Source organism: Balaenoptera musculus, chromosome 18 (assembly GCF_009873245.2).
Source record: "Balaenoptera musculus isolate JJ_BM4_2016_0621 chromosome 18, mBalMus1.pri.v3, whole genome shotgun sequence".
In the NCBI taxonomy this organism is placed as follows: Eukaryota; Metazoa; Chordata; class Mammalia; order Artiodactyla; family Balaenopteridae; genus Balaenoptera; species Balaenoptera musculus.
Window position 1 is genome coordinate 8,974,799 of NC_045802.1, and position 25,989 is coordinate 9,000,787.

At 41.0% G+C, this 25,989-nt stretch overlaps 1 protein-coding gene across 8 annotated transcripts in view; it reads left to right on the plus strand.

Annotated features, from left to right (window-relative positions):
- Positions 1-24,965, plus strand: part of FRY (FRY microtubule binding protein) — a 425,513-nt gene extending 400,548 nt beyond the window's left edge. For 6 of the 8 annotated variants that reach the window (XM_036831330.1, XM_036831325.1, XM_036831323.1 and 3 more), the window contains 7 exons: positions 2,885-3,034; positions 4,185-4,283; positions 6,145-6,228; positions 17,446-17,463; positions 19,294-19,404; positions 22,729-22,931; positions 23,574-24,965. In XM_036831330.1, coding sequence (XP_036687225.1) covers positions 2,885-3,034; positions 4,185-4,283; positions 6,145-6,228; positions 17,446-17,463; positions 19,294-19,404; positions 22,729-22,931; positions 23,574-23,832 — 924 coding nt within the window. In that variant the 3' untranslated portion in view covers positions 23,833-24,965. The remainder of the gene's footprint in view (positions 1-2,884; positions 3,035-4,184; positions 4,284-6,144; positions 6,229-17,445; positions 17,464-19,293; positions 19,405-22,728; positions 22,932-23,573) is intronic. The other 2 variants (XM_036831326.1, XM_036831329.1) reach the window with 2 other exon arrangements.
- The last annotated feature ends 1,024 nt before the right edge of the window (positions 24,966-25,989 follow it).

Sequence of the window (25,989 nt, forward strand, 5' to 3'; positions counted from 1 at the left end):
AGTCAACTTGGTTTTTGAGCCTGGGGGCCCTTCCATTTTTGGAGAAGTATATACCAATAGTACTCAGAGCTAGTTTCCCAGTATTCTGAGTGTTATCTATGCTGCTCTCTCTCAAGTTTTTCAATTTACTTTTCATGAGACCTGTTAGAAAACTGAATGGACAAACACTAAGGTTGCGTCTGAGATGCACTGGGGGCTGGAGGGACTGTTAGCCTTAAGACAGAAAACAATGGGCTGCTGAGAGATAAGAATCCAGAAACACCCTAGCATTAAGCCAGACTGAAATTTAAAAACAACAACTATCCACAAGCTACCATTTGAGGTAAATTTAATTGTTAAGGATTCAGGAGCAAAGTAATTTATTATATTGTTCTAACGTCAGTGTTTAAATAATGGTTAATAATGTATATTTAAGTTTGGCTGTTGTAGTAATTTTTTCTTATTACGGTTACTAGACTCTTCATGCTCGATTTTATAGTCCTGAGCAGTACTTTTCCCTCTGCCGAGAACTGTCATCTCCTCTTTTCCCACGGCTGTGCTCCCAATGACATGCAAATCCCTGATTGGCTGTCACTTCAGTGAATGACACCTTCCTTTACCTCTTTCTACCTGCCCCCCCACACACACTTGGGATCCCGAGACAGTTGTAGTTGTATCTGTTATACTTGTCACACTTGTTTAGGTGTCTGTCTCCCGGGAGACGGCAGGTAATGGTGTCTTGCTTTGATTCCCCAGCAGCTGGCACAGTGGCTCACACACAGTAGCTGCTCAGTAAATGCAGAAAGAATGAATGGGAAAAAAAAAAAACCTTTTTAATGTAAATCTTAAACGTACAGTTTCTGACTTAATGCCAGTATGACAACAGATTGTCATGTGAGCTGGGACGTGGGGCTGGGCCCTGGGAGGTACACTGGGGTTTGGATTTTTTTCATCAGTGTATTGGACCAATTTCTAAGGAGCTTATCCGCAATAATAATAATACAAATGTGTACCTCCTATTTCAGTTTTTAATATTACATTTAGCTTTAAGAACTTTCTCAGCTACCATCAAATGCTCTGTGATTGAGAGCAACACGGGTAGCAAAATCGGTATTAATCAAATATGCTGGAAATGAAACACATTTCAGACATGCAGTCTATTAATCTTTTGTCATGTCCTCACCATGGCTGTTTACTGTTTTCTAACATTTTTCCTGTGAGTCTGGACACCACGTTTTCCTGTATTTGGTTGGATTTTGGACGGGGTAGAGAGGAGGTAATTGCAAAAATAATTTGGTTTTAAAAACAAGGAAATGGTTTCTAAAGGTCCAGCATGGGTAGCTTTCCGAGTGTCTCAGTCAGTGTATTTCCTTCCTGCTGCTCCTGTGTTAGAATATTGTCATTTGATCACACAGTGTCACCAAATTATATATTTTTATATGGAAGTCATGTGTGGCTCTGAAGTTCCCTGAAAGATCTAGCTTCTCAGTACAATAAAAAACAAACCCAGGGACTTCCCTGGTGGTCCAGTGGTTAGGACTCCACGCTGCCACTGCAGGGGGCATAGGTTCGATCCCTGGTCAGGGAAGTAAGATCCTGCAAGCTGCTCAGAACGGCCAAAAAACAAAATTAAAAATACAGAAATGAACCCAGATCTCACCATATCCTCGGGTAAGATGGAAAGAAACCAAACTATCTGCAGGACCTGGATCCTACTCCCGGCTTTGCCACTCCACTAGCTGGTGACACGTGGCATTTCCTGTTCCTTTCAGCAGCATCCTGTCGAGTTTTTTTTTTTTAATTGCACGTAAAACTAAAAACACCATAAAGACATATGTATGTTATGCATTATAGCAAGATTCTCAGAGGTATTAAATAAAAAATAAATAATATGCAACATGGTAGGCATTTTTCTAGTATAACTTGTAAGGAACCAAGAGCCTGCTGCTGTTTTGGGGACCTGCTAATTTCCCCATAACAGGGCAGAGAGGATTTCTCGTGGGTTAGATTCTCCAACTCAAAAGGTACGACATCTCTTTGGGGAAGGCCAGTGCCTAGAACTGGAATTATTTTTTGGTTAAATATTTTGTTCTTTTTGTTAAAGATGTTGTGTGTTGGAAGTTGGGGCTAAAAATATTCTCATTTTGGCACTGACACCGGCCCAGTGAGTCAGATTCTTCCTAATTATGGTTTTTCTTCAGGCAGTATGGGGGGAATAGTAACATTTAGGAAGCACTATAGGTTTACAGAAGGGATGTGAACTTAGAAGTCAAGCTCATCCTTAACTCTTTCACTTACTAGTTGCATGACCTTGAGTCCTTTAACCTCTTTTAACCTCAGTTCCTTCACCTGGTTGTGAGGATTGATGAGTTGATGTGTGCAAAGCTATCAGACAGAGTTACAGACTCCTAATCAGAGGCGCTCTCACAGGGAGACAGGTCCCGTGAATTTACCCTTTCATTCTTCAGAGGCTTTATGGCCCATTTTAGTGCTCTATCTCAGGGAGCTGTGATCTTGGGAAACAGATTATATCTCATGACCTTTTTCCTCTCACCCACATTGAAGTAATCTCAGAAATTCTCACTCATCTGACAAACACGCTAGGCAGACTCAAGCTGCTGACCGGCACTGACAATCAGCAAAAAGCAAAAGCAGCATTTATTTAAAAGATTATATGAGCACCCATGCATTGGGAAATGACATTTTAGGAAGAAACTTTGTTCACACTGGTTGATTACTCACTTGACTTAAGACATTCACTCTGCCCCTATCACCGCCCCCCCTCCCACCACTTCATGGAGGACCTGTGCTCATCTGATATTTTTATGAAGATTAAAAAATAGTTTTTTCTGGTACAAAAGTTAAAACGTGGCCATTTACAAATAGTAATTATGTTGCCTTTCAGAATATTCAGAAAAGGTTCTGCTTCCTAACCTGTGATGCGGCCAGTTACCTTGGAGACAACCTCCGGGGCATCGGATCCAAGTTCGTCAGCTCTTCCCAGATGCTCACCTCCTGCTCCGAGTGCCCCACGCTTTTCGTGGACGCCGAGACAGTGAGTATCTCAGGCCTGCTCCCGCGGCAAATGGCCCGCCCAGCTGATGGTGCGGAACTTGAGGGAAGCACACGTGTGTTGTGGTTTGTTTGAAAGACACTCTCAGTGTTTGCGAGCAGCGCTGTGCTGTGCTATGAGTCCCAGAGGCCTGGGCCTGCACAGGAATGACTGCATGGCCAGCCCAAGCCGAGGCAGTCACTGCAGGGAATCCGGAGGAGATCCCCCTCTGTGCTCCCTTCGCGGCCTTGTCGCTTCTCTCTGATGACTCTTGACTTTGAAGGCTGTGAATGTGGTGAGCTAACCTCCCAGAGCAGACCTAGCCAGTCCCCACGATGCCAGGTTGGCTAAGCAGATGGGTCCCCAGAGGCAACGATGTTATCACTTTCCCTACTTCCAAGAGACGATTGCCCTCTGGATGGATTCGTCCAGCCCAACTGCAAATGATGAGTTTAAAAGCAGGAGTCCCCAACCCCCAGGCCATGGACCGGTACCAGTCCGCAGCCTGTTAGGAACCAGGCCATAGAGCCAGAGGTAGGCGGCGCGCGGGCGGGCGAGCGAAGCTCCATCTGCCGCTCCCCACCGCTCGCATTACCGCCTGGACCACCCCCCCACCCCCCCACCCCGTCTGCGGAAAAATCGTCTTCCATGAAACCGGTCCCTGGTGCCTAAAAGGTTGGGGACCGCTGGTTTAAAGGATGATTAAAACAGTCCCTGGCTGACTGCTGAATCGTGACTGTATAAATGTAATACTAATGATTTAAAGTACAGATTAAATACAAAATCAGTTTGAAAACCTATTTGGCGGTCTGTCTTCACATTGCTGGATGAAGACACTAGAGTCCATGCATAAAATGGATGCTGTATCTTAATGTGGGCTTCTGTGGAATACTTGTTAAGATTTGTCCGTCTATCCCGATATGGGGAAGATGGATACTTTCACAGGAGACTTTGATTAGCAGTATCCAATGCAATTGCCGCTGATAGTGGAGCTAAATTACAAACTGCACAGCTTATTAAAATGGATGCTACCAGCCCCCCCGCCCCACACTTTACATCTAAATATACTTCTCTTTTCTCTCTGCGTAGCCATGCCTTTGTCTAGGTGTCTCTCTGGAAGTTGTTTTAATACAAATTATTTTCCTGTCTTTAGCTCCTTTCTTGTGGACTTTTGGACAAGCTCAAGTTCAGTGTTTTGGAACTGCAAGAATATTTGGACACCTACAACAACAGAAAAGAGGCCACCCTCTCAGTAAGCTTCTATGTTTCTGTGCCTATACATTTACTTAAAACCAAATGAACCCAACCACTGTGAACTCTTGGGAGGCGATGTGATTTACCCAAGAGAGGCTCTTTTGGGAGAAGACAGATTTCATCTATTCTTCTGTGAAGGATTACAGTTCCAACTTAATGGTGGCAGAACTGTCAGTACTATGGATTATATAAAAATGATACCTACAAAAGAGAAAATTTTCAGCTTTCGATTTTAGCCCTATAATTTCCCTACCAAGAAACTGGGGAAAGTGGGTATCTGCTTAATATGTCAGTTTATCAACATTATAACTTTTCTTTTCTCAGAAATTTAAAATTGTTAATTACTTCCTTCCAGTGTCCGCCTCCCCCAAAACTGGTTGGGACGGACCTCCTCTCTCTTCTCCTTTTAACCAACCTCGGTAGCTGCTTCTCCATCTCCGTGGTTTCTCGTGGCCTCGGCTCCTGCTCTTTGCTTTTTTCTTCCTTCCAAGATGTAAATTGTAAAATGTTAGAGACAGAAGTGATTCAGAAACCATCCATGCAAACCCCCTGATTTCCAGCAACTTCCATGTGTAATTTCCATGGAGCACTTCCTATCATATACCAGGCACTATAAAAAGAGCGTGGATTTTTAAGTCAGATGGACTTGAGTTCAAATTGCAGCTCAGTTACTTCAGGGTTAGTGACCTTGGGTAAGTTACCTCCTCTCATCTCAGATTCATCATCTCTAAGACAGTGATAATAGTAATTAATTTGCAGAACTGTTGTAAGAACATAACGATTATAACAGTCATAGCAGCTGTCGTTTCCTGAGTCCTTTCTATGTATCCAACAACCTGATAAGAGTTACATCTCTTAACTTAAATCATGTCATGCTTACAACTACCCTGGGAGTTGCTATTATTATTCTCATTAGCTAGGAGGTAGCATAGTGGTATTGAAACCCAGGTCTGTGGGATTCAAAGGTCCATGCTCTTAACCACTACACAATATTGCCTTTAAAATAGAAATAATATATGTAAACTGCCCAGCACAAGTGCGTCGTACATAGAAGATATTCATTCTAAAGCTACTGGGTTTTTTTTCTTGTTGTTGTTATCTCATGACCTGTCAAAGAGAGTTCTGACATTCTACTGCAACAATTCCCTTTGTCTTCTATTTCTGTGGCTCTTTCGCTGTCACTGATTTCCAGCTTCTCAGTCATCAGTTAATAAAAGTAATCCTTTCATTCTGGTTGGTGAACGAGCCAGTCTTTTGATGTCAAGTGTGAGTTTCAGTTCTTCAGTGCTTATTGTTTTCTGCCCAAAGGTTCCTTTCACATCTATACTAGTTACTATTCCAGATACTAAGGACCGGCAGAATCTTTAAATAGCTGGGCTATTACTATAATAGCCTTTCTTACAGTGAAATAGACCTGCCTCAAAGAAGCCACCTCAAAATAACAGAGAAGAAGGTGTGCCGTGAGTCAGGGTGCATTGTCCAAGATGACCCAGCCTGCGAGGAAGTGTTGGGACCTGTCTCCTAACCTCAGTCGTATGAAAAGTTTCTAACCATATGTGAATTTAATCTATACATAAATTTGGAATGCTCTGGTGAAACCATTCTTCAGGGTGATACATCACAACACTGAAATGATAAATGTTGAAATTTTTAAATGACCATCACTGAACCCATCTAAGCAGATATTTTAATTTCAAATTATTAATCTTTAACCAAAAAGTTTTCAAAAAGTCGTTATATAAAAATTTTATTTTACTGTGATTAGAAGCTTAATCTATTTTTCCTGACAGAATTGATTGTAAAAACATTCTTAGGACATCACTGAATTTATCTATGTCTGTATCTCTTTCTGACAACAGTGGCTTGCAAACTGTAAGGCAACATTTGCAGGAGGATCAAGAGATGGAGTAATTACCTGTCAACCAGGGGACTCAGAAGAAAAGGTAATAAAAGCCTGTTAGAGTTTATCTTTTCTGTGCTCTGACTTTGTGTGTTGGTGTTGATCTACCCAAGAAGTGTGGAACTTGAAAAAGGAAGAGGCAGAATGAGTTCATCCCATACATTCACATGACACCTCTAGAGTAAGAAAGAATGACATTCGCGCCAAGCATGACTGTGTTGATGGGATTTGGGGCGGGGCGGTCTTCTTTTTGGAAACGTAGAAGTATAAAAATAACCTTTCTGCTGACGCTAACTATACTAACCGTTTCCTAATAAATCTGTTCTTCGTTCAGAATATAAAACCAGATGTCATTAATTCTTCACTGATCCACTTAGCTCCTTCAATGAAGAAAGTCTTTGTTGACCTTTCAGCAATCACTCAGACTTTTTTTTTCCTCATTTAGAATTGCTTTAAGTACACACCTCAGACCAGCTGGCTTATAAACGTATGTCATATTGTAAAGGAAACTGGGCAGAAAAGTGTGAACAGATTAAGATCATTCAATTCTGCAGTTACTCCTGTGACCCCCATGGTGGGTACAACAGTGAATTCTGCCCCAGGTGGAGCTTCTGATCTGTTCAGGGAGATGGACGTTAACCAACAGTCATACACGTGTAAACCGTGACAAGTGCCATTAAGGAAAGGAAGGAACAGTAAAGCTATGAAAGAATACAGCAAGAGAACCTGGGCTACCAGGAGGGCAGTTCTGGGATGGCTTCTCCACGAAGTGCCATCTAAGTGGAGATCTCGGCTCTGAGCTAGAGTGCAGAGGGGTGGGTGGAGAGCCTGTGTGAAGGCCCCGAGGCAGGAGGGAACCTGGCCCTTTCCAAGGACTGACGAGAGCCTGTGGGGCTGGGCGTGTAGACAGTGACAGGGAGAAAAGTTTGAGTCTGAAGAAGCTGCACAAGCCAGACCGTGCAGGGCTTTGGGTGCTTATCTTAACAGCAATGGCGGGCAATTAAAAGTTGTAACAGGTGGGTGTGATCAGAGTGGGGCTCGCCCGCTCTCCTGTGGAAACGGACCGAAGTGGGCAAGCGTGGACTTGGGAAGACAAGTTAGGGGGCTGCTGATGGGTCTAGGCAGAGAGGTCACCTTGTAATTACATTGTCACACCTAGAAAAGCATGTTGGAGTGTGCATCCTTCAGAGGGTGAGAAATCGTCTTCAGGGTGGGCCTTGAGGAGAAATGACAGTGTCAATGCATCTCAGTATTGATCTTATATCCAGAGTGGGGAGAGAGATTATTTTTCTGATTAGAGCTATCATTTGGCTTCCATCCCAAGGCAAAACCCAACAAGTGTTTGACCTCAGAGCACTGCTTACCCTCCATTGATTGATTCACTCCAGCTCTCTTTTTTAAGTCAGATTCTCTATCTTCTGGAATAGTTTGATGTTGCCAGTTATTCTGAGTACCCTTTGCATGGGGACAAGTGAAGGGGGAGATAGGAAGTGAGCTTTAACTTGAAGAATCTATGTCTGGATATAAATTGCGAAGTCAACATGCCAAAACTTATTCCACGTGTGTATTCTGTTTCAGAGAAGCGTGGACTTTATGGAAGGATTAGTACTTACCTTACTAAACCTAGCAAACTCTTGAGCAGTTAGAGATGTCAGTCGGCCAGAGATGGTGACCAAGTACAGATAGGCATGTGAAGTCTTCCCACCCCAAGCCCTACCCCAACCGGTCTGGTCTTGGCCAGTAGCTGATTTCTAGTCATTCTTAACTGGTAACATAAGTGATAAATTGCTGTGGAATTGTTTGTGGAACAGAATATAACTCTTTGTTGGATGCTGAATATTTATTTTCTGATTTTTCTTCTATTCTCAACATGAAGTTGTAGACATCAAGGTAATGAGGAAAGGTTACACACTGGTAGCCTGTAAGCTGTAACCAATTCAGACATGTTTTATTCAGCTTGTACAATTTAAATTTGACCCAACAGTTTAAACTTAAAATTGTTCACACGTACACTCAAAACAACATTCCTGGCATCTCTTAAAAAAAGAGAAAAAAGAGGGAGCAACACCAGGCCTGCCTTCCTAAAGTGGCAGCAGTGACCTTGAGCTGGTTGGCTCTCCACCGTCCGCTGTGCACACTGAGTTCCCGACCCTGCCGGCAAGAGCCAGGTGCCAGTCATCACGATGTTCTTTTCTTTATAATAGAAACATGTGCCTCTGCACCTAAGGCCCCACAATGGGGAAGTGAAAGCTAAATAGAATTGTGCCTTTCAAGAAAAACAGGAGTGTTCCTCTTTGCCGCAGTGAGAACAATCTCTGCGTATATAAGATGCTAGTGCCCGTGTGCTGGCCTCACTCCCTGAGGGGACCTTGGAGGAGTCGTTGTAGCGTGTGTACAAAACAACAGAACAGTGTTCCTGAGAAAAGTGCTTCTAATACATGGGAAGTATTTTGGAGGGAAGGCTTTTGTTAAGACAGGTGTGATTAGTCAGTAATTTAGGCTACTTGGTGACTACAATACCCGTTCTCCTAGAATGAGGCACGGCGCACAGCAAATAAGATGTAGAACAAGGCGGGCGTGTAAGTCGCGCCTGTCGTGAGGGCAGCTCCTTGGCAGACGCTGCTGTACCAGTGTCTTCTCCGCCTGCACACACCCAGCGAGACGGGTCTCTTCACGACTTAAAGCCAGCACCTCTAAATAAGGATTGTGGTTTGCGGTGACCTCTCCTGTCGCCCGCGAAATTCATCCTGGAGCGGCTGCTGCTGGGGAGTTTAAGTTCACGGAAACGTAGGATGCGGTGAAGCATCTCGGCTCTGGGCTCTCCAGGCAGTGGCATTGGCCTCGACCCTACAGCGAATTAGCACAGCTCACCTCCCCGGTTCTGCAGGGCTGGCCCTGGGCAAGCTGGAGAGATTGCCACTTCATTTGCCATAAGTGATTTTAGTTGACGCACTCTTAATTCCACAGCCATTTCTGAGCACTAATTGAACATTCGACTCTTTGGACTCAAGTACAAGAGTTTACATGTAGCTGCACTACATTTTATCTTATTACATTCAGACCATCCTAGAGTCTTCATGGACACTAACCCTCTTAGCTGTGTATTTCCTATCCCTGTCTAATCCAAGAACGAGAGAAGCCTGCAACCTCTGTTCTTCTACAAATTGAACAAAAAGCTAAATGTTGAACAAGACGAGATGTTTCTCCAGCTAAACTGTAACCCATTAAACATTATCCTTCGGATACAGTCAGTCAGTCCTTTGCTATAAGGAATCTCTTCTCTAGACTGAGTAAGGAAATGTCTGTTGAAATGAAAGTTTTCTTGAAAACAGTAAATACGTCAGGCTGTGTAATCTGTATTAGAGGCTTAAAGGTATTTATCTTTCAAATCTTTGAAAGATAGTCATGACCAAGGTCCAAAAAACTACTCAACAAATATAATGCAATAGTCATGAATGTGCCAGAGCCAAGTGATTTTAGCAACAGCTGAGTACATATTGTACCCACCTGCTTAGGAGATTACATGCATCTATGTAATATTGAGTAGGAAAGCTTCAACATGTGGCTGGATTTCCTAAATTTTATCCAATTTAGTTTAAACCAGTGACTTTCAGAGGTTAAACATGATGAAAATTATAGGTAATATAGTATACTGTGACTTATCTTCTGACATGTCGAAAATTTCTCAGATTTTTACCTAACTGGCTACATCATAAGCAAAGAACTGGCTTCAGAGCAGAATACAGAGAAACAAGAATGGCTATGCTACTTTTTTTTTTTTAACATCTTTATTGGAGTATTAGTGCTTTACAATGGTGTGTCAGCCTCTGCTTTATTACAGAGTGAATCAGCCACACATATACATATGTCCCCATATCTCTTCCCTCTTGAATCTCCCTCCCTCCCACCCTCCCTATCCCACCCCTCTAGGTGGTCACAAAGCACAGAGCTGATCTCCCTGTGCTATGCGGCTGCCTCCCACTAGCTATCGGTTTTACGTTTGGTAGCGTATATATGTCTATGCCACTCTCTCACTTTGTCCTAGCTTACCCTTCCCCCTCCCTGTATCCTGAAGTCCATTCTCTAGTAGGTCTGCATCTTTATTCCTGTCTTGCCCCGAGGTTCTTGTGACCATTTTTTCTTTTTTAGATTCCATATATATGTGTTAGCATACGGTATTTGTTCTTCTCTTTCTGACTTACTTCACTCTGTATGACAGTCTCTAGGTCCATCCACCTCACTACAAATAACTCAGTTTCGTTCCTTTTTATGGCTGAGTAACATTCCATTGTGTATATGTGCCACATCTTTATCCATTCATCTGTCGATGGACACTTACGTTGCTTCCATGTCCTGGCTATTGTAAATAGAGCTGCAATGAACATTTTGGTACATGACTCTTTTTGAATTATGGTTTTCTCAGGGTATATGCCCAGTAGTGGGATTGCTGGGTCATATGGTAGTTCTATTTTTAGTTTTTTAAGGAACCTCCATACTGTTCTCCATAGTGGCTGTATCAATTTACATTCCCACCAACAGTGCAAGAGGGTTCCCTTTTCTCCACACCCTCTCCAGCATTTATTCTTTGTAGATTTTTTGATGATGGCCATTCTGACTGATGTGAAATGATATCTCATTGTAGTTTTGATTTGCATTTCTCTAATGATTAATGATGTTGAGCATTCTTTCATGTGTTTGTTGGCAATCTGTATATCTTCTTTGGAGGAGTGTCTATTTAGGTCTTCTGCCCATTTTTGGATTGGGTTGTTTGTTTTTTGAATATTGAGCTGCATGAGTTGCTTGTATGTTTTGGAGATTAATCCTTTGTCAGTTGCTTCATTTGCAAATATTTTCTCCAATTCTGAGGGTTGTCTTTTCCTCTTGTTTATGGTTTCCTTTGCTGTGCAAAAGCTTTTAAGTTTCATTAGGTCCCATTTGTTTATTTTTGTTTTTATTTCCATATCTCTAGGAGGTGGGTCAAAAAGGATCTTGCTGTGATTTATGTCATAGAGTGTTCTGCCTATGTTTTCTTCTAAGAGTTTGATGGTGTCTGGCCTTACATTTAGGTCTTTAATCCATTTTGAGTTTTTTTTGTGTATGGTGTTTGTTAGAGAATGTTCTAATTTCATTCTTTTACATGTAGCTGTCCAGTTTTCCCAGCACCACTTATTGAAGAGGCTGTCTTTTTCTCCACTGTATATGCTTGCCTCCTTTATCAAAGATAAGGTGACCACATGTGCATGGGTTTATCTCTGGGCTTTCTTTCCTGTTCCATTGATCTATATTTCTGGTTTTGAGCCAGTACCATACTGTCTTGATTACTGTAACTTTGCAGTATAGTCTGAAGTCAGGGAGCCTGATTCCTCCAGCTCCGTTTTTCTTTCTCAAGATTGCTTTGGCTATTCGGGGTCTTTTGTGTTCCCATACAAATTGTGAAATTTTTTGTTCTAGTTCTGTGAAAAATGCCAGTGGTAGTTTGATAGGGATTGCATTGAATCTGTAGATTGCTTTGGGTAGTAGAGTCATTTTCACAATGTTAATTCTTCCAATCCAAGAACATGGTATATCTCTCCATCTATTTGTATCATCTTTAATTTCTTTCATCAGTGTCTCATAATTTTCTGCATACAGGTCTTTTGTCTCCTTAGGTTTATTCCTAGATATTTTTTTTTGTTGTTGCAATGGTAAATGGGAGTGTTTTCTTAATTTCACTTTCAGATTTTTCATCATTACTGTATAGGAATTCAAGAGATTTCTGGGCATTAATTTTGTATCGTGCTACTTTACCAAATTCATTCATTAGCCCTAGTAGTTTTCTGGTAGCATCTTTAGGATTCTCTATGTACAGTATCATGTCATCTGCAAACAGTGACAGCTTTACTTCTTCTTATCTGATTTGTATTCCTTTCACTTCTGCCTCTTCTCTGATTGCTGTGGCTAAAACTTCCAAAGCAATATTGAATAATAGTGGTGAGAGTGGGCAACCTTGTCTTGTTCCTGATCTTAGTGGAAATGGTTTCAGTTTTTCACCATTGAGGACAATGTTGGCTGTGGGTTTGTCATATATGGCCTTATCATGTTGAGGAAAGTTCCCTCTATGCCTACTTTCTGGAAGGTTTTTATCATAAATGGGTGTTGAATTTTGTCGAAAGCTTTCTCTGCATCTATTGAGATGATCATATGGTTTTTCTCCTTCAATTTGTTAATATGGTGTATCACATTGATTGATTTGCGTATATTGAAGAATCCTTGCTTTCCTGGGATAAACCCCACTTGATCATAGTGTATGATCCTTTTAATGTGCTGTTGGATTCTGTTTGCTAGTATTTTGTTGAGGATTTTTGCATCTATGTTCATCAGTGATATTGGCCTGTAGTTTTCTTTCTTTGTGACATCTTTGTCTGGTTTTGGTATCAGAGTGATGGTGGCCTTGTAGAATGAGTTTGGGAGTGTTCCTCCCTCTGCTATAATTTGGAAGAGTTTGAGAAGGATGGGTGTTAGCTCTTCTCTAAATGTTTGATAGAATTCTCCTGTGAAGCCATCTGGTCCTGGGCTTTTGTTTGTTGGAAGATTTTTAATCACAGTTTCAATTTCAGTGCTTGGTGATTGGTCTGTTCATATTTTCTATTTCTTCCTGGTTCAGTCTCGGAAGGTTGTGCTTTTCTAAGAATTTGTCCATTTCTTCCAGGTTGTCCATTTTATTGGCATATAGTTGCTTGTAGTAATCTCTCATGATCCTTTGTATTTCTGCAGTGTCAGTTGTTACTTCTCCTTTTTCATTTCTAATTCTATTGATTTGAGTCTTCTCCCTTTTTTTCTTGAGTCTGGCTAATGGTTTATCCATTTTGTTTATCTTCTCAAAGAACCAGCTTTTAGTTTTATTGATCTTTGCTATTGTTTCCTTCATTTCTTTTTCATTTATTTCTGATCTGATCTTTATGATTTCTTTCCTTCTGCTAACTTTGGGGGTTTTTTGTTCTTCTTTCTCTAATTGCTTTAGGTGTAAGGTTAGGTTGTTTATTTGAGATGTTTCTTGTTTCTTAAGGTAGGATTGTATTGCTATAAACTTCCCTCTTAGAATTGCTTTTGCTGCATCCCATAGGTTTTGGGTCGTTGTGTTTTCATTGTCATTTGTTTCTAGGTATTTTTTGATTTCCTCTTTGATTTCTTCAGTGATCTCTTGGTTATTAAGTAGTGTGTTGTTTAGCCTCCATGTGTTTGTATTTCTTACAGATTTTTTCCTATAATTGATATCTAGTCTCATAGAGTTGTGGTAGAAAAAGATACTTGATACGATTTCATTTTCTTAAATTTACCAAGGCTTGATTTGTGACCCAAGATATGATCTATCCTGGAGAATGTTCCATGAGCACTTGAGAAGAAAGTGGATTCTGTTGTTTTTGAATGGAATGTCCTATAAATATCAATTAAGTCCATCTTGTTTAATGTATCATTTAAAGCTTGTGTTTCCTTATTTATTTTCATTTTGGATGATCTGACCATTGGTGAAAGTGGGTTGTTAAAGTCCCCTCCTATGATTGTGTTACTGTCAATTTCCCCTTTTATGGCTGTTAGTATTTGCCTTATGTATTGAGGTGCTCCTATGTTGGGTGCATAAATATTTACAATTGTTATATCTTCTTGGATTGATCCCTTGATCATTATGTAGTGTCCTTCTTTGTGTCTTGTAATAGGCTTTATTTTAAAGTCTATTTTGTCTGATATGAGAATTGCTACTCCAGCTTTCTTTTGATTTCCATTTGCATGGAATATCTTTTTCCATCCCCTCATTTTCAGTCTGTATGTGTCCCTAGGTCTGAAGTGGGTCTCTTGTAGACAGCATATATATGGGTCTTGTTTTTGTATCCATTCAGCCAGTCTATGTCTTTTGGCTGGAGCATTTAATCCTTTTACATTTAAGGTAATTATCAATATGTATGTTCCTATTACCATTTTCTTAATTGTTTTGGGTTTATTATTGTAGATCTTTTCCTTCTCTTGTTCTTCCTGCCTAGAGAAGTTCCTTTAGCATTTGTTGTAAAGCTGGTTTGGTGGTGCTAAATTCTCTTAGCCTTTGCTTGTCTGTAAAGCTTTTAATTTCTCCATCAATTCTGAATGAGATCCTTGCTGGGTAGAGTAATCTTGGTTGTAGATTTTTCTCCTTCATCACTTTAAATATGTCCTGCCACTCCCTTCTGGCTTGCAGGGTTTCTGCTGAAAGATCAGAAGCGTACACATACACACTCACGAAAAGAGAAAAAGGGAAAAAAATAAATATATGTATCGTTACTCCCAAAGTCCACCTCCTCAATTTGGGATGATTCGTTGTCTATTCAGGTACTCCACAGATGCAGGTACATCAAGTTGATTGTGGAGATTTAATCCGCTGCTCCTGAGGCTGCTGGGAGAGATTTCCCTTTCTCTTCTTTGTTCGCACAGCTCCCGGGGTTCAGCTTTGGATCTGGCCCTGCCTCTGAGTGTAGGTTGCCTGAGGGCGTCTGTTCCCGCCCAGACAGGATGGGGTTAAAGGAGCAGCTGATTCGGAGGCTCTGGCTCACTCAGGCCGGGCGGAGGGAGGGGTACGGAGGAGGCGGGGCGAGCCTGCAGCTGAGAGGCCGGCGTGACGTTGCAGCAGCCTGAGGCGCACCGTGCGTTCTCCCGGGGAAGTTGTCCCTGGATCACGGGACCCTGGCAGTGGCGGGCTGCACAGGCTCCCGGGAGGAGCGGTGTGGAGAGTGACCTGTGCTTCCACTCAGGTTTCTTGGTGGCGGCAGCAGCAGCCTTAGCGTCTCATGCCCGTCTCTGGGGTCCGTGCTGATCGCCGCGGCTCGCGCCCGTCTCTGGAGCTCCTTTAAGCGGCGCTCTGAATCCCCTCTCCTCGCGCACCAGGAAACAAAGAAGCACGAAAAAGTCTCTTGCCTGTTTGGCAGCTCCAGACCTTTTCCCGGACTCCCTCCCGGCTAGCCGTGGCGCACTAACCCCTTCAGGCTGTGTTCACACCGCCAACCCCAGTCCTCTCCCTGCGATCCAACTGAAGCCCAAGCCTCGGCTCCCAGCCCCCGCCCGCCCCGGCGGGTGAGCAGACAAGCCTCTCGGGCTGGTGAGTGCTGCTCGGCACCGCTCCTCTGTGCGGGAATCTCTCCGCTTTGCCCTCCGCACCCCTGTGGCTGCGCTCTCCTCCGTGGCTCCGAAGCTCCCCGCTCCGCCCCCCGCAGTCTCCGCCTGGGAAGGGGCTTCCTAGTGTGTGGAAACCTTTCCTCCTTCACAGCTCCCTCCCAGAGGTGCAGGTCCCGTCCCTATTCTTTTGTCTCTGTTTTTTCTTTTTTCTTTTGCCCTACCCAGGTATGTGGGGAGTTTCTTTCCTTTTGGGAGGTCTGAGGTCTTCTGCCAGCGTTCAGTAGGTGTTCTGTAGGAGCTGTTCCATATGTAAATGTATTTCTGATGTATTTGTGGGGAGGAAGGTGATCTCCGCATCTTACTCTTCTGCCATCTTGAAGCTCCTCCTATGATACTGTTAATGAATAAGAACTAGATGATTCTAGGCTTTTAAGCTACCTTGTCTATGATCAATTCTTAACATCTTGACTTCTTGACATTTTTTTTCTCATTTTGAGAAAACATACCTCTAAATCCAATTTATATATAAATCAAGCCATATAAGGAGTACAGGAACCGGGCTTGAAGAAAATCCTTGTGACCAAATAAAACAAATTCCCACATTTTCAAAAGAATCTTGAATCACCAAAACATAGATATATCTATAAAGACTTCTAAAGGGATTATTTTTAAAACCTGGATACCAGAAAATATTTGTGCGGGGGGGGGGGGGTAGTTTTAACATTTTCCTTGAAAGGCTTTTTTCACTATCTTTTTGGAGCTCTAAATGCAAACTACATCCAAGCCTGTGGCCTAGGAAAAGATTCTGGGGTAATAAATATCAATGCAGCTTGGACTAGCCTACCTAGAAAGGAGAGTGTAAGGAGGACACTGAGAACTGGTGTTCGTCAAGCTGGCCATCTCCCCAGAAACACAAGTGTGTGCCCTGAGTGTGGAGTGGAAGGAATTCGTTGACAATGAAATTCCTCGGTACCAGGCTGAAGTCAAAAAGCCTCATTTGCCTTCACTGAACAGAGAAAATTTTTCTTTAGCTGACTTGATGACCTGGGATTACAACACTGTTTTGGAAAACAGTAAAAAAGATAGCAGTTTTCTTCACATAAGACCATGTAATTTACTCAGCACTTGCTTCATTCCATGCTTCTGAAAAGTAAATTCCATGGTAGAAGCAGTTATGTACTAAGGTGCATACTAAACGTTTCAATCAGATTTGACGTTTTCTAAAAAGTCTTCACAGTGGCAACTCTGTATATGTAGACTTAAAACTCTGGCCCTGTACTCCTTTCTTGTGTGACATTGTCTTTCAGTACATAAGGTTTGGTTATAAAAACTTCTAGCACAGTTAAAGTTTTCTTGAAAATAGTAAATACCTCAGGTTGTGTAATCTGTAACATGGCCCAGTTAACAAATTTATAATCTTGTAGACTAACATCCGTTCTAGATTACTTTTAGAAATTGTCTGCTGGGGAAAAATATTATAAAAACTAAAATGCAAGATTACTTGTCATATCTCACACTTGTTTGGGAGTATAAAGACAATGTTCAGTCCTTTGAAATAATATCTAGCAGTCCTGTAAAATATTCTCAATGTGGAAGGCAATCTGACTCTAAAGAAAATGCCACTCAGATTGTTAATTATATTCTATGCTAACTGGATAGTCATAGTGTAGTAGATATGAAGCCAAACATATTAAAGACTCTGCCTTAACTTAGCAATAGTATAATTTGTTTGGGGCTGTAGTTCTTTCAGATTAATCAGTTGGTCTCCTCACAGTTTTACTATGTTTACTATGTTACTATTCACATTTAAACACTAAAATCTTCAAGCAATATAAGTTTTCACTTATGGTCTCTCCAAGACTGACAAAGTCTAAATGAACTAATCAGAGAATCTAAAAGATCACAAATTATGTTTTCTCAATGACATGTTTCCCATTAGAGCTTGTTTTTAACTGGACTGCTGTGCATGTTGAATGGGTACAACATTTGCAACCATTTATCACGTTGGGGCAAGCGATGCTAATACGGCTGACGGCTGATGGTTCTGCTCTTGGAAGAGGGCCGTGCTTTCTGTTGCATGCATTACACTGACCCTGTACTTTCTTTCCTTTCCTTTGTTTCCTGTGCCATGCTTGCTGTGTAGCAAATGGAATCTCTTGCAGTAAGTTAACTTTCTTTCATACTCTTTGTCCATTTAGGCATGGACCCATAACAATCTTATTTTTACTGTTACTATTATATCTCTTAGCATGTTTTCCCTTTTTTGTTTCATTTTCTTTTATTTGGTAGACTGAGACATGTAGTTGATTAGCATTCTGGGCTGCTTTCCTCACAAAGTAGAAACCTATGTTGCTATGAACTCTCATGTTATCACTAGAATATTTTTAGAAATAACTACCATTATCTGACACTTAGAAAAGTCAGAGTTTTCATAGCTAGGTTTCACCCTAAATTGTGAAAGGTAACATTTTGTTTTTAAACAATACTTTTTTTGTCTGAGAGTCTCTGGCAGTTGTCTTTTATACCAGATTTTGAAAAGGTTTCCACAAAGTCAAGTTTAAATTATCATAAAATGTGTTACTAAAACAACCAAACATCTAGTTTGGGTTAGCAAATGAGTGTAGCTACTTCTTTACACTTAGGCTGGTTACCAGCATTGAGAGATCAAATCAATCTAAGTAGAACTGCTTTTTCCCCCCTAAGGGCCAGGGAGAGAGGAGAAAGAAAACTCCATCCAGCATGGTCTTAGCATGAACTTTCGTCACTTTAAAAATTAGGGTCCAGAGTATGTTAATAATACTATTAATGGAATATGCTTCCTAAAAACCTAAATTTAAATTCTTGTCATTTCTCTCCTTAAACTGACTTGGGGGGAACAATTTGAAGTCACTTCAATGGCTCTCAATTCTTACTGAGTTCTTTATAGTCCATTAGTGAAAGAAAGGCCCTATTTATTCTTACTTAACCACACTTGGAAACTGAACAGTGAAGTGTTTGGTTTAAGCCACATATCTCACCCACTTTCAGTGGTGACTGCTGAGCCATTAAATTCTATCTAGTGAAGGCTGTCCTTTTCCTCTCGCAGAATCCCATCTGCTACCTAGGAGCTAACCCTTTCTTGGGATAAAACAGGCAAAGTTTAGAGGCCATTAAGCAGATAACAGCTCAAAGAGTACTATGATCATTGGTGTTGGAATTACTCATGGTTTATTCTTCCCTTACAGTACATGTAAGCTGTATAATGAAAACATTTTCAATTCCAGAGGTGTCTATAGAGCTCCAGGGCCATTTTGTATGCATATTTTTTTAACGTTCTTTCTTTCCACAGAAAGTTTTGCATGCTTTCATGATTTCTCCTTTTTGTAAGCATTTTGGGCCCTTTTTATCTCTCTTTAATTCAACAAATTTGTTGAGCACTGAGTAGAAGCATCATTAAACCTGATGCAGCACCTTAGAGAGTCACGTGACTCTTGTGTTTACACAGACTTTAGGATGAGTGCCTACACCCTAAATGGCAGCCAGAGTTGTCACAAGGAATAATCTCCCAAGTGTCTGCTGAATTTATGAATTTAACACCTAGAACCACTTAATGTGCCTTTCAAATATACTTTTAATAAAAAGAAATTGTGTTCAAAGATGTATAGCTTGTAAAAATTAAGACAACTACAGCTATAATTTGTAGATATTAAACCTGTAATTTAATTGGCAAATATAATGGAAATTTGGCAGTTCACTAAGTCCCTTTATAGCTAGCTACTACTTCTTTCTAATTAGTCATCCTCCAGGAGCTGTTTTATTCTATATGACACAGTGAATTTCTCACTGATAGTCATTGATTGGATTTATTGTTCTGTTTTATTTAGAATGGTAACAGCTAGTTATGGTTCCTTGATTTTTAAAAAAAAGGTGCATTAGTCTCCACTAAGATTTCACTTACTATACAAGAATGATCCTTAATAACTCTTTCTTCCCATGCAAATTCTCTCTTTAGCAACTGGAACTGTGTCAGAGGTTGTATAAGCTACACTTCCAGCTGCTGCTGCTTTTTCAGTCATACTGTAAGCTCATCGGCCAGGTGCACGAAGTCAGCTCCACGCCAGAGGTGAGCCTGCCCACTCCCGACCCCAGGTCCTGCCCTGAGTATCACTGCTTTCCTTTTGTTCTCCCTCCTGCCAGTTTATCAACGTCCAAGTGATTTTATTCCCACATAAGCCTTTCACTCAAGCACAGGTCTTAAATACCAGTGTCTTATGTTTATTTCCGTGCTCACGTGACAGTGCCAGGACTAGGGTGAGGCAAGCGACATACCTGGACACAAAATACAAGGACGACCTTGAGGGTGAGCCCCTCCCTGAATGCTGTGCCGAGGGCCTCACTTGCCTCCCCCTGGCCCTGTGTCTGGGGATCCTTATTTGAAAAAGTTCCTTGTGTTACGGTTTTCCTTACCTCTAGCTGTTCACACTTGATCCTACGTTGAGGTAAGAAGGAAATAACTACATGATATTCGATTCTCTTCCGCTTCCCTGCTCTGCTTATCATCCGGATGCATTAATATTTTTAATGTAAAAGGTAAAATAACTTGAGCATACAGCTTCTGAGTGAGCCAAATTTTTCCTAGACTTGAAAAACTACTACTGCAGTGTAGTAGGCGAAATAATGGTGGTGTACACTGGATATTGTGGACGCTCAGAGGGTGAGTGCCTAGTTCACCTGGAGACAAGGAGGTTGAAAGAGGAAACTTTCTGGAGGAGATCACACCTGAGCTGATTCTTAAAGGATGAGTTAGAATTCGATGAAGTGGGGGGTAAGGAGGAATGTTCCAGTAAGAAACAACAGCGTGGGCACAAACATGGTAGTGAGAAAGAGAAAGGAACTACAAGTACAGGCAATTGAGGATTGCTAGACTATAAAATGCAAACCAAGAGGAACGATGGACTAAGGCGGAAGAGATAAGTAAGGTGAGATCATGCAAGATGCTGCACCTGTGAGTATTTTAGTTCGATCTTCACGGCAGGGATGTGGAGGGTGGATTTGATGACAACTAGACTGGAGACAGACCAGTCAGTTATGAGGCCGCTGAAATAGCTCAGATGAGAGGTGAGAGTTTGAACTAGGACAGAAGTGCTAGGTAAGGAGAGGGAGGAAACGTGGGAGATATTTTAGGACAAAAGGTCACTGAAACTGATTGGGTTGTTGCGGGGGGGAGAGGGAGGAGTCGAGGACGATGCTCAGGTCCCCTCTCAGATGAACTACGTAACCACAGTGCCACCGCTAAGACAGGGATGTCAGAGGAGGACTGAGACAATGGTACATCCACAGCTCCTGCCTGCTCGTCAGTGACCGACTCTGCCTGCTAGATCCCATCTTGCTTGTAGTTAAATACAAGGATCTGCTGCTAAAGGTGCAGATGTGCTAACTGTCAGGGAACAGTCATGAGTCTATGAAACAATCCCCTTGCAAGCAGCGGCGTGTGGATGGAGCCCAGAAACCTCATGTCTGAGTTGGGGGTAGGGGAGGAGGAGACAGAATGACAGCCATTTAACCATAGTTATTACTCAGTGTGGAAAAAAGTGACTATAGTTTTTAAATATACAGTTCGCCCTTGAACAACATGAGTTTGAACTGTGAGTCCACTTACCTATGTGGATTTTTTCAATAAATATATTGGAAATTCTGTTGGAAATTCGAAAAATCTCGCAAACATACCTAGAAATACATATGTCGTGACTGCATAAAATATACGTAGACATACATATAACATACAAAATATGTATTAATGGACTGTGTGTTATCAGTAAGGCTTCCTTCCGGTCAACAGGAGGCTGTTAGTAGTTAAGTTCTAGGGGCGGGGGGGGCAGACCAGAAGTTAGACCGTGCCCCTAACCCCGAGTTGTTCAAGGGTCAACTGTCCTTTCACAGATCCCAATTTCAAGGGAGACAGGAGTCAGACATCTTTGTTTATGAAGAGCTCTTCACAAACGAGTTTTCCTCCACAGAATCACAAATTATCAGATAAAAGAAAAGACAGTTGATGACTGGGATTTGCCCATTGTCAAGAGAAGCTTTTCTCTTCTGGAAAGTAGGAACCGAACTCTCAGAGTCCATTCTTTGCTCGAAAAATAGAGGACAATGCACATGCAATTCACATGTCATTTTCCATATTAAAAAAGTAATTCACGTTTCACTTAAGAGTAGTAAATTACATGTTTCATACCGTGTGTGTGTATATAATTATTTTAAATCTAATAAATTTAAAGTGAATTTTTCCTTAATTATTTTAAATCTAGGTAAGTTTTAAATACTTTACACACACATACAGTATTTAAAACTTACCTAGATTTAAAATAAGAAATTCACTTTCACACTTAAAAACTATATGTCTAAGACACTCTTAACAACTTATGTAAAAGGATTACCTCCTTGAATTTTGAACCTGGGGCTGGAGTACAGAGTTGTATTTAATCGGCGTCTGTGTGAAGACAGTCCTTGAGGGCTTCAGTTCTATAGCTTGTGCAGTGAGCAAGCTGGGAATGAAGACAGGTAAAGATGCTGGGTAAATCAACTTTTCTGAGAAACTGGGCATCCTCAGCTTACATGACAAAGGGAAACAAAAAACCTTTAAATTCATCTCAGTTTCTTTTAAATGCTCTTGAGGTCAAACTGCAAGAGAGCTGTCTTCCACTGTACACTTTGGAGGCACTAAGAAGTGACATAGTTTCTCTTTATGATTTACTTTTTAACAACTCAGAATCTTTTGGTTCCAGTAATTCTGAGGGAAAATATCTCTTACCTGTAACATGAATACTAACATGACATTGAGAATTTTCCTCCTTCCTCTTAAAATTATGTCTTTCATCTTTTCCCGTGGCATAGGAGTAGTGAGAAAAGTTTATTCTTCAAACAGCATCCATGTTCATAATTACATTTATTGGGCATAATTACATTTATTGGGCACTTTTGTGCCAAGCTGTTTGTTTAATCTTTAAAATAACCTGAGAGGTGGGTAATATCTTCAGTCTCACAGATGAAAAAACTAAGGCACGTAAAAGTTTGTTTACTTGACTATGCAGTAGTCAAGAATGCAGAACTGGCATCTAATAAACCCAGCTTTATCCAACTCCCGAGCCTGTTCTCTTGTGCATTTTACTTCTGTGTATGCCCTTCTGCTTAAATAGACGAGATTTTTAAAAGGAGTCAATCTTTTCTATAAGGAGAGCATCCCAGCTGTTGATACATGGTTGAATACAACGCATTCAGCCCCATAACCCTACATATACCACGCAGTACGGTTTCATCTGTCCTATTTTAGTTTACCGAGATATTAAGCTTCTGCTTCACCAGACCTCATACGAATTTTTTTTTAACTTTGGGGATGAAAAATACAGCCTGCAACTAAATACAGTAAAAGTACATTTTTTTTAAACAGCTGCTAAATATGTCCAGGGAACTGAGCGACCTAAAGAAAAACCTGAAGGAGGCTACTGCAGCCGTCACAGCCGACCCTCTCTACGTAGAGGGGGCGTGGTCTGAGCCGACCTTCACGTCCACTGAAGCAGCCATCCACTCCATGCTCGAGTGCTTGAAGAACAACGAACTTGGCAAGGCTCTACGGCAAATCCGGGAGTGCAGGTGACGCTGCTATTTCTGTTTAGAGACGGTTAAAGGAAATGCATGCCTAATAGTTGCTTTGTCATGGTTGGGGACTAAATCGCTACGGAAGGAACACCGAGATGTTTATATAAACCCTTCTCAGATCCTTCCCATTACCATGCCAGAAACATCAGATTTCAGAACTTATTGTTTAAAGTGCTGGTTTCGGTTCTGGTCATCTGTCATCTCTAAAGTGTTCAAACACTTCAAAGTATACGCCAACATAATTTTAAAACTAATTATTTGAATGTAGCCTCTTTGGGTTTTTTCTCCCTATATTTTGATAGTATATTCACATTCATTGTAACCAGAATGCTATAGCAAATAAATATTTTAAGATTATGGGATTCCATTCTGATATTTTTTTACTTTAGATATTTTATCAAAACCAATAATATTTAATATTCTAAAACTGATCATGTGATGTCTGCACAACTCTGAATATTACTAAAAAAGCCACAGAACTGTGTATTTTAGATAGTGAATTGTATACTTTGTGAATTATATCTCAACAAAAGCTTTTGTATTAAAAGAGCAATTTTCTTATACTAATAAAGACTCATAACCTCATAACCTTGTGAATAATGGTGCCTCTAATTTGCTCTTCTTTTCTGACTGCAGAAGTCTGTGGCCCAATGACATCTTTGGAAGCAGTTCTGACGATGAGGTCCAGACACTACTGAATATTTATTTCCGTCATCAAACTCTGGGACAAACAGGTACTTACGCACTGGTGGGGTCTAACCAGAGCCTGACCGAGATCTGCACCAAGCTGATGGAGCTGAACATGGAGATCCGGGACATGATCCGCAGGGCCCAGAGCTACCGGGTCCTCACCGCTTTCCTTCCAGACTCCAGTGTTTCCGGCACTAGTCTCTGACAGGAGCCTTCCGTCCCCCATGGGTGCCAAGCTGGGGGTGCTGCCATGCTGGGGTGACGTCATTCAGTGTCTTCTCAGCCTTCAAAAGGCTTGGTCAGACTGTTCTCCCTCTTGTTACCTGTAGGACTTTTTCTAAAGAGGATGGCAGAACTTCCCACGTGTAGCAATACTATAAGAACCAAGGTAGCATAGGACATTCTGGAACAGCCTCCATCCGTCATGCTGTGTGGCACAAATGTGTTATTTTACTGAGCAAATGCAACTCACTACTGAAGATGTGACTTCCATTGCATACCAAAGCCGACTACTCTGAACAGTACCTTCCTTTCTAGAAACAATTTTAGATTGGCAAAAGTGCAATGTTTTCTTCGCTAAAAATATTTTATATTCTAAAACTTGTACATTCTTTCCTTTTCTTTTTTTTTTTTTTCTTTTTTTGGTGGGCTGAGGAAGGGACAGGCAGAATGAAGCTGGCCACTGAAAACTGTAAGACGGTCAAAAGCTGACAGCCTGTATATGTGAAAAGGGAATTGTAAATGGACAATTTAATGTACACTGAAATTTGAATACAATTACTGTATCTAAAAGGAGCTGCTATGAAGTACCTTTCTTATGTTGCTAGGCTACTGTTTCGAAAGCCCTGGATCTCTTTGCAGGGGTCTGTGATTAGGACCCTCGCACCAAAAATGGTCCAGAGAGACCTTTTTCTAAAGGATCTTGGCTGCTTTTTACTATAAGGTTGCTTTTATGAGCATATTTATACTACAGAAGGATGAGTGTTAATTTTAACCAACTTCGCCATTTTGTAGAAAAAAGTTAAAGACATTCAACATTATAAATTCCAAGTCTTTCCACCTGTTACGCATGCATATTTTAATATCCGTTTGGATAGCTGGAAGTAGAATCATAACGGTAAAATATGAGTTGTCACTTCGTTTCTTAAGAAATGTCATTTTATTTGTAATATATATGTAAAGGGCCATTCTTAAGTTTTCTCCTTAAACTTAATGCTGTCAAGTGTTAGCTGTGTGCATGTAAACCTGTTGCACATTCGAAACATATTCAAAGTTTATCTGTGTAACTTATTCACTCTGTAAATACATTTAAAGTTTTTGTGATGTAATCTCGGTTAATACTCTGTTCAGAACTTCCTTTAGACTAAAAGAAAAAAATACATATTGACCACAGGTTTTATTTCTGCTTAATGAAGATTTTTGCCGTTGACACATTTATAGTTTTGTGTGTGGGTTGCCACGGTGACAACCCCAAGGGGTGCCACACTCCTATGTGTTCCATGAATGGCAGCCAGTGGGGTTGTGAGGCAAGTACAGTGACCCTGGGGAGCAGGAGGTCTCTGGAACCTCTTGAAGTGGACACCAAAGACTGTGACCCTCAACCAGTGCTCACTGGGATCAAAGAGAGAAATCAGAGAAGAACAAGAGCTCTCATTGTCCATAACCTATCATTAGGTTGTCATCCTTAACATTCTGAAATAGACCCATAATGATCAGGAAAAAGTAGTAAGAGTTTTGTTCTTTCACCAAAACCCATCTATTCTTCACCCCACTCAAAAAACAGGGTCATGGAGACACATAACAATCTAATCTCTATGGTCTTCCTACTCATACTTCTTAGATTAACAAATATAACTTGCTTTCGTAACATGCACCAACTAAATCATAAGTAGTAATTTTCTAGAAGTACCCTGCAACAGAGCCTGACCCAAGATTTTTTTAATGTTACCATAGGTACAACTATTCACTCATTTTAAAGACTTTCTGGACATTGCTGTCAACATACTCTTCTGATGATTTTCACCTTACCTTAAAGATGATTCTCCATGATTTGTAGAAAAGAAACTGAATCACAATCTCTCTGAAAAAAAGTCTTACATAATGCAGGTCTCTGTGGTTAACAACACTAGCCAACTCTCAGAGTTCTGCTGGGACCCACAGTAGAAAGGACTGACCAGTCGTGACTGAATTTTCCACCATGGCCTCTTACCCAGCAAAGAACCACCATGATGGGTTACTCTTTTAAAAAATGGAGATTTCAGTAATATAATCTGTAGTCATGGGAAGTAATGGGTTTTTTTCTGTTTATTTAAAAAAAAAAACAGATTTGTTAATGTGAAAGATTTCTTCTACTTTTCCACTA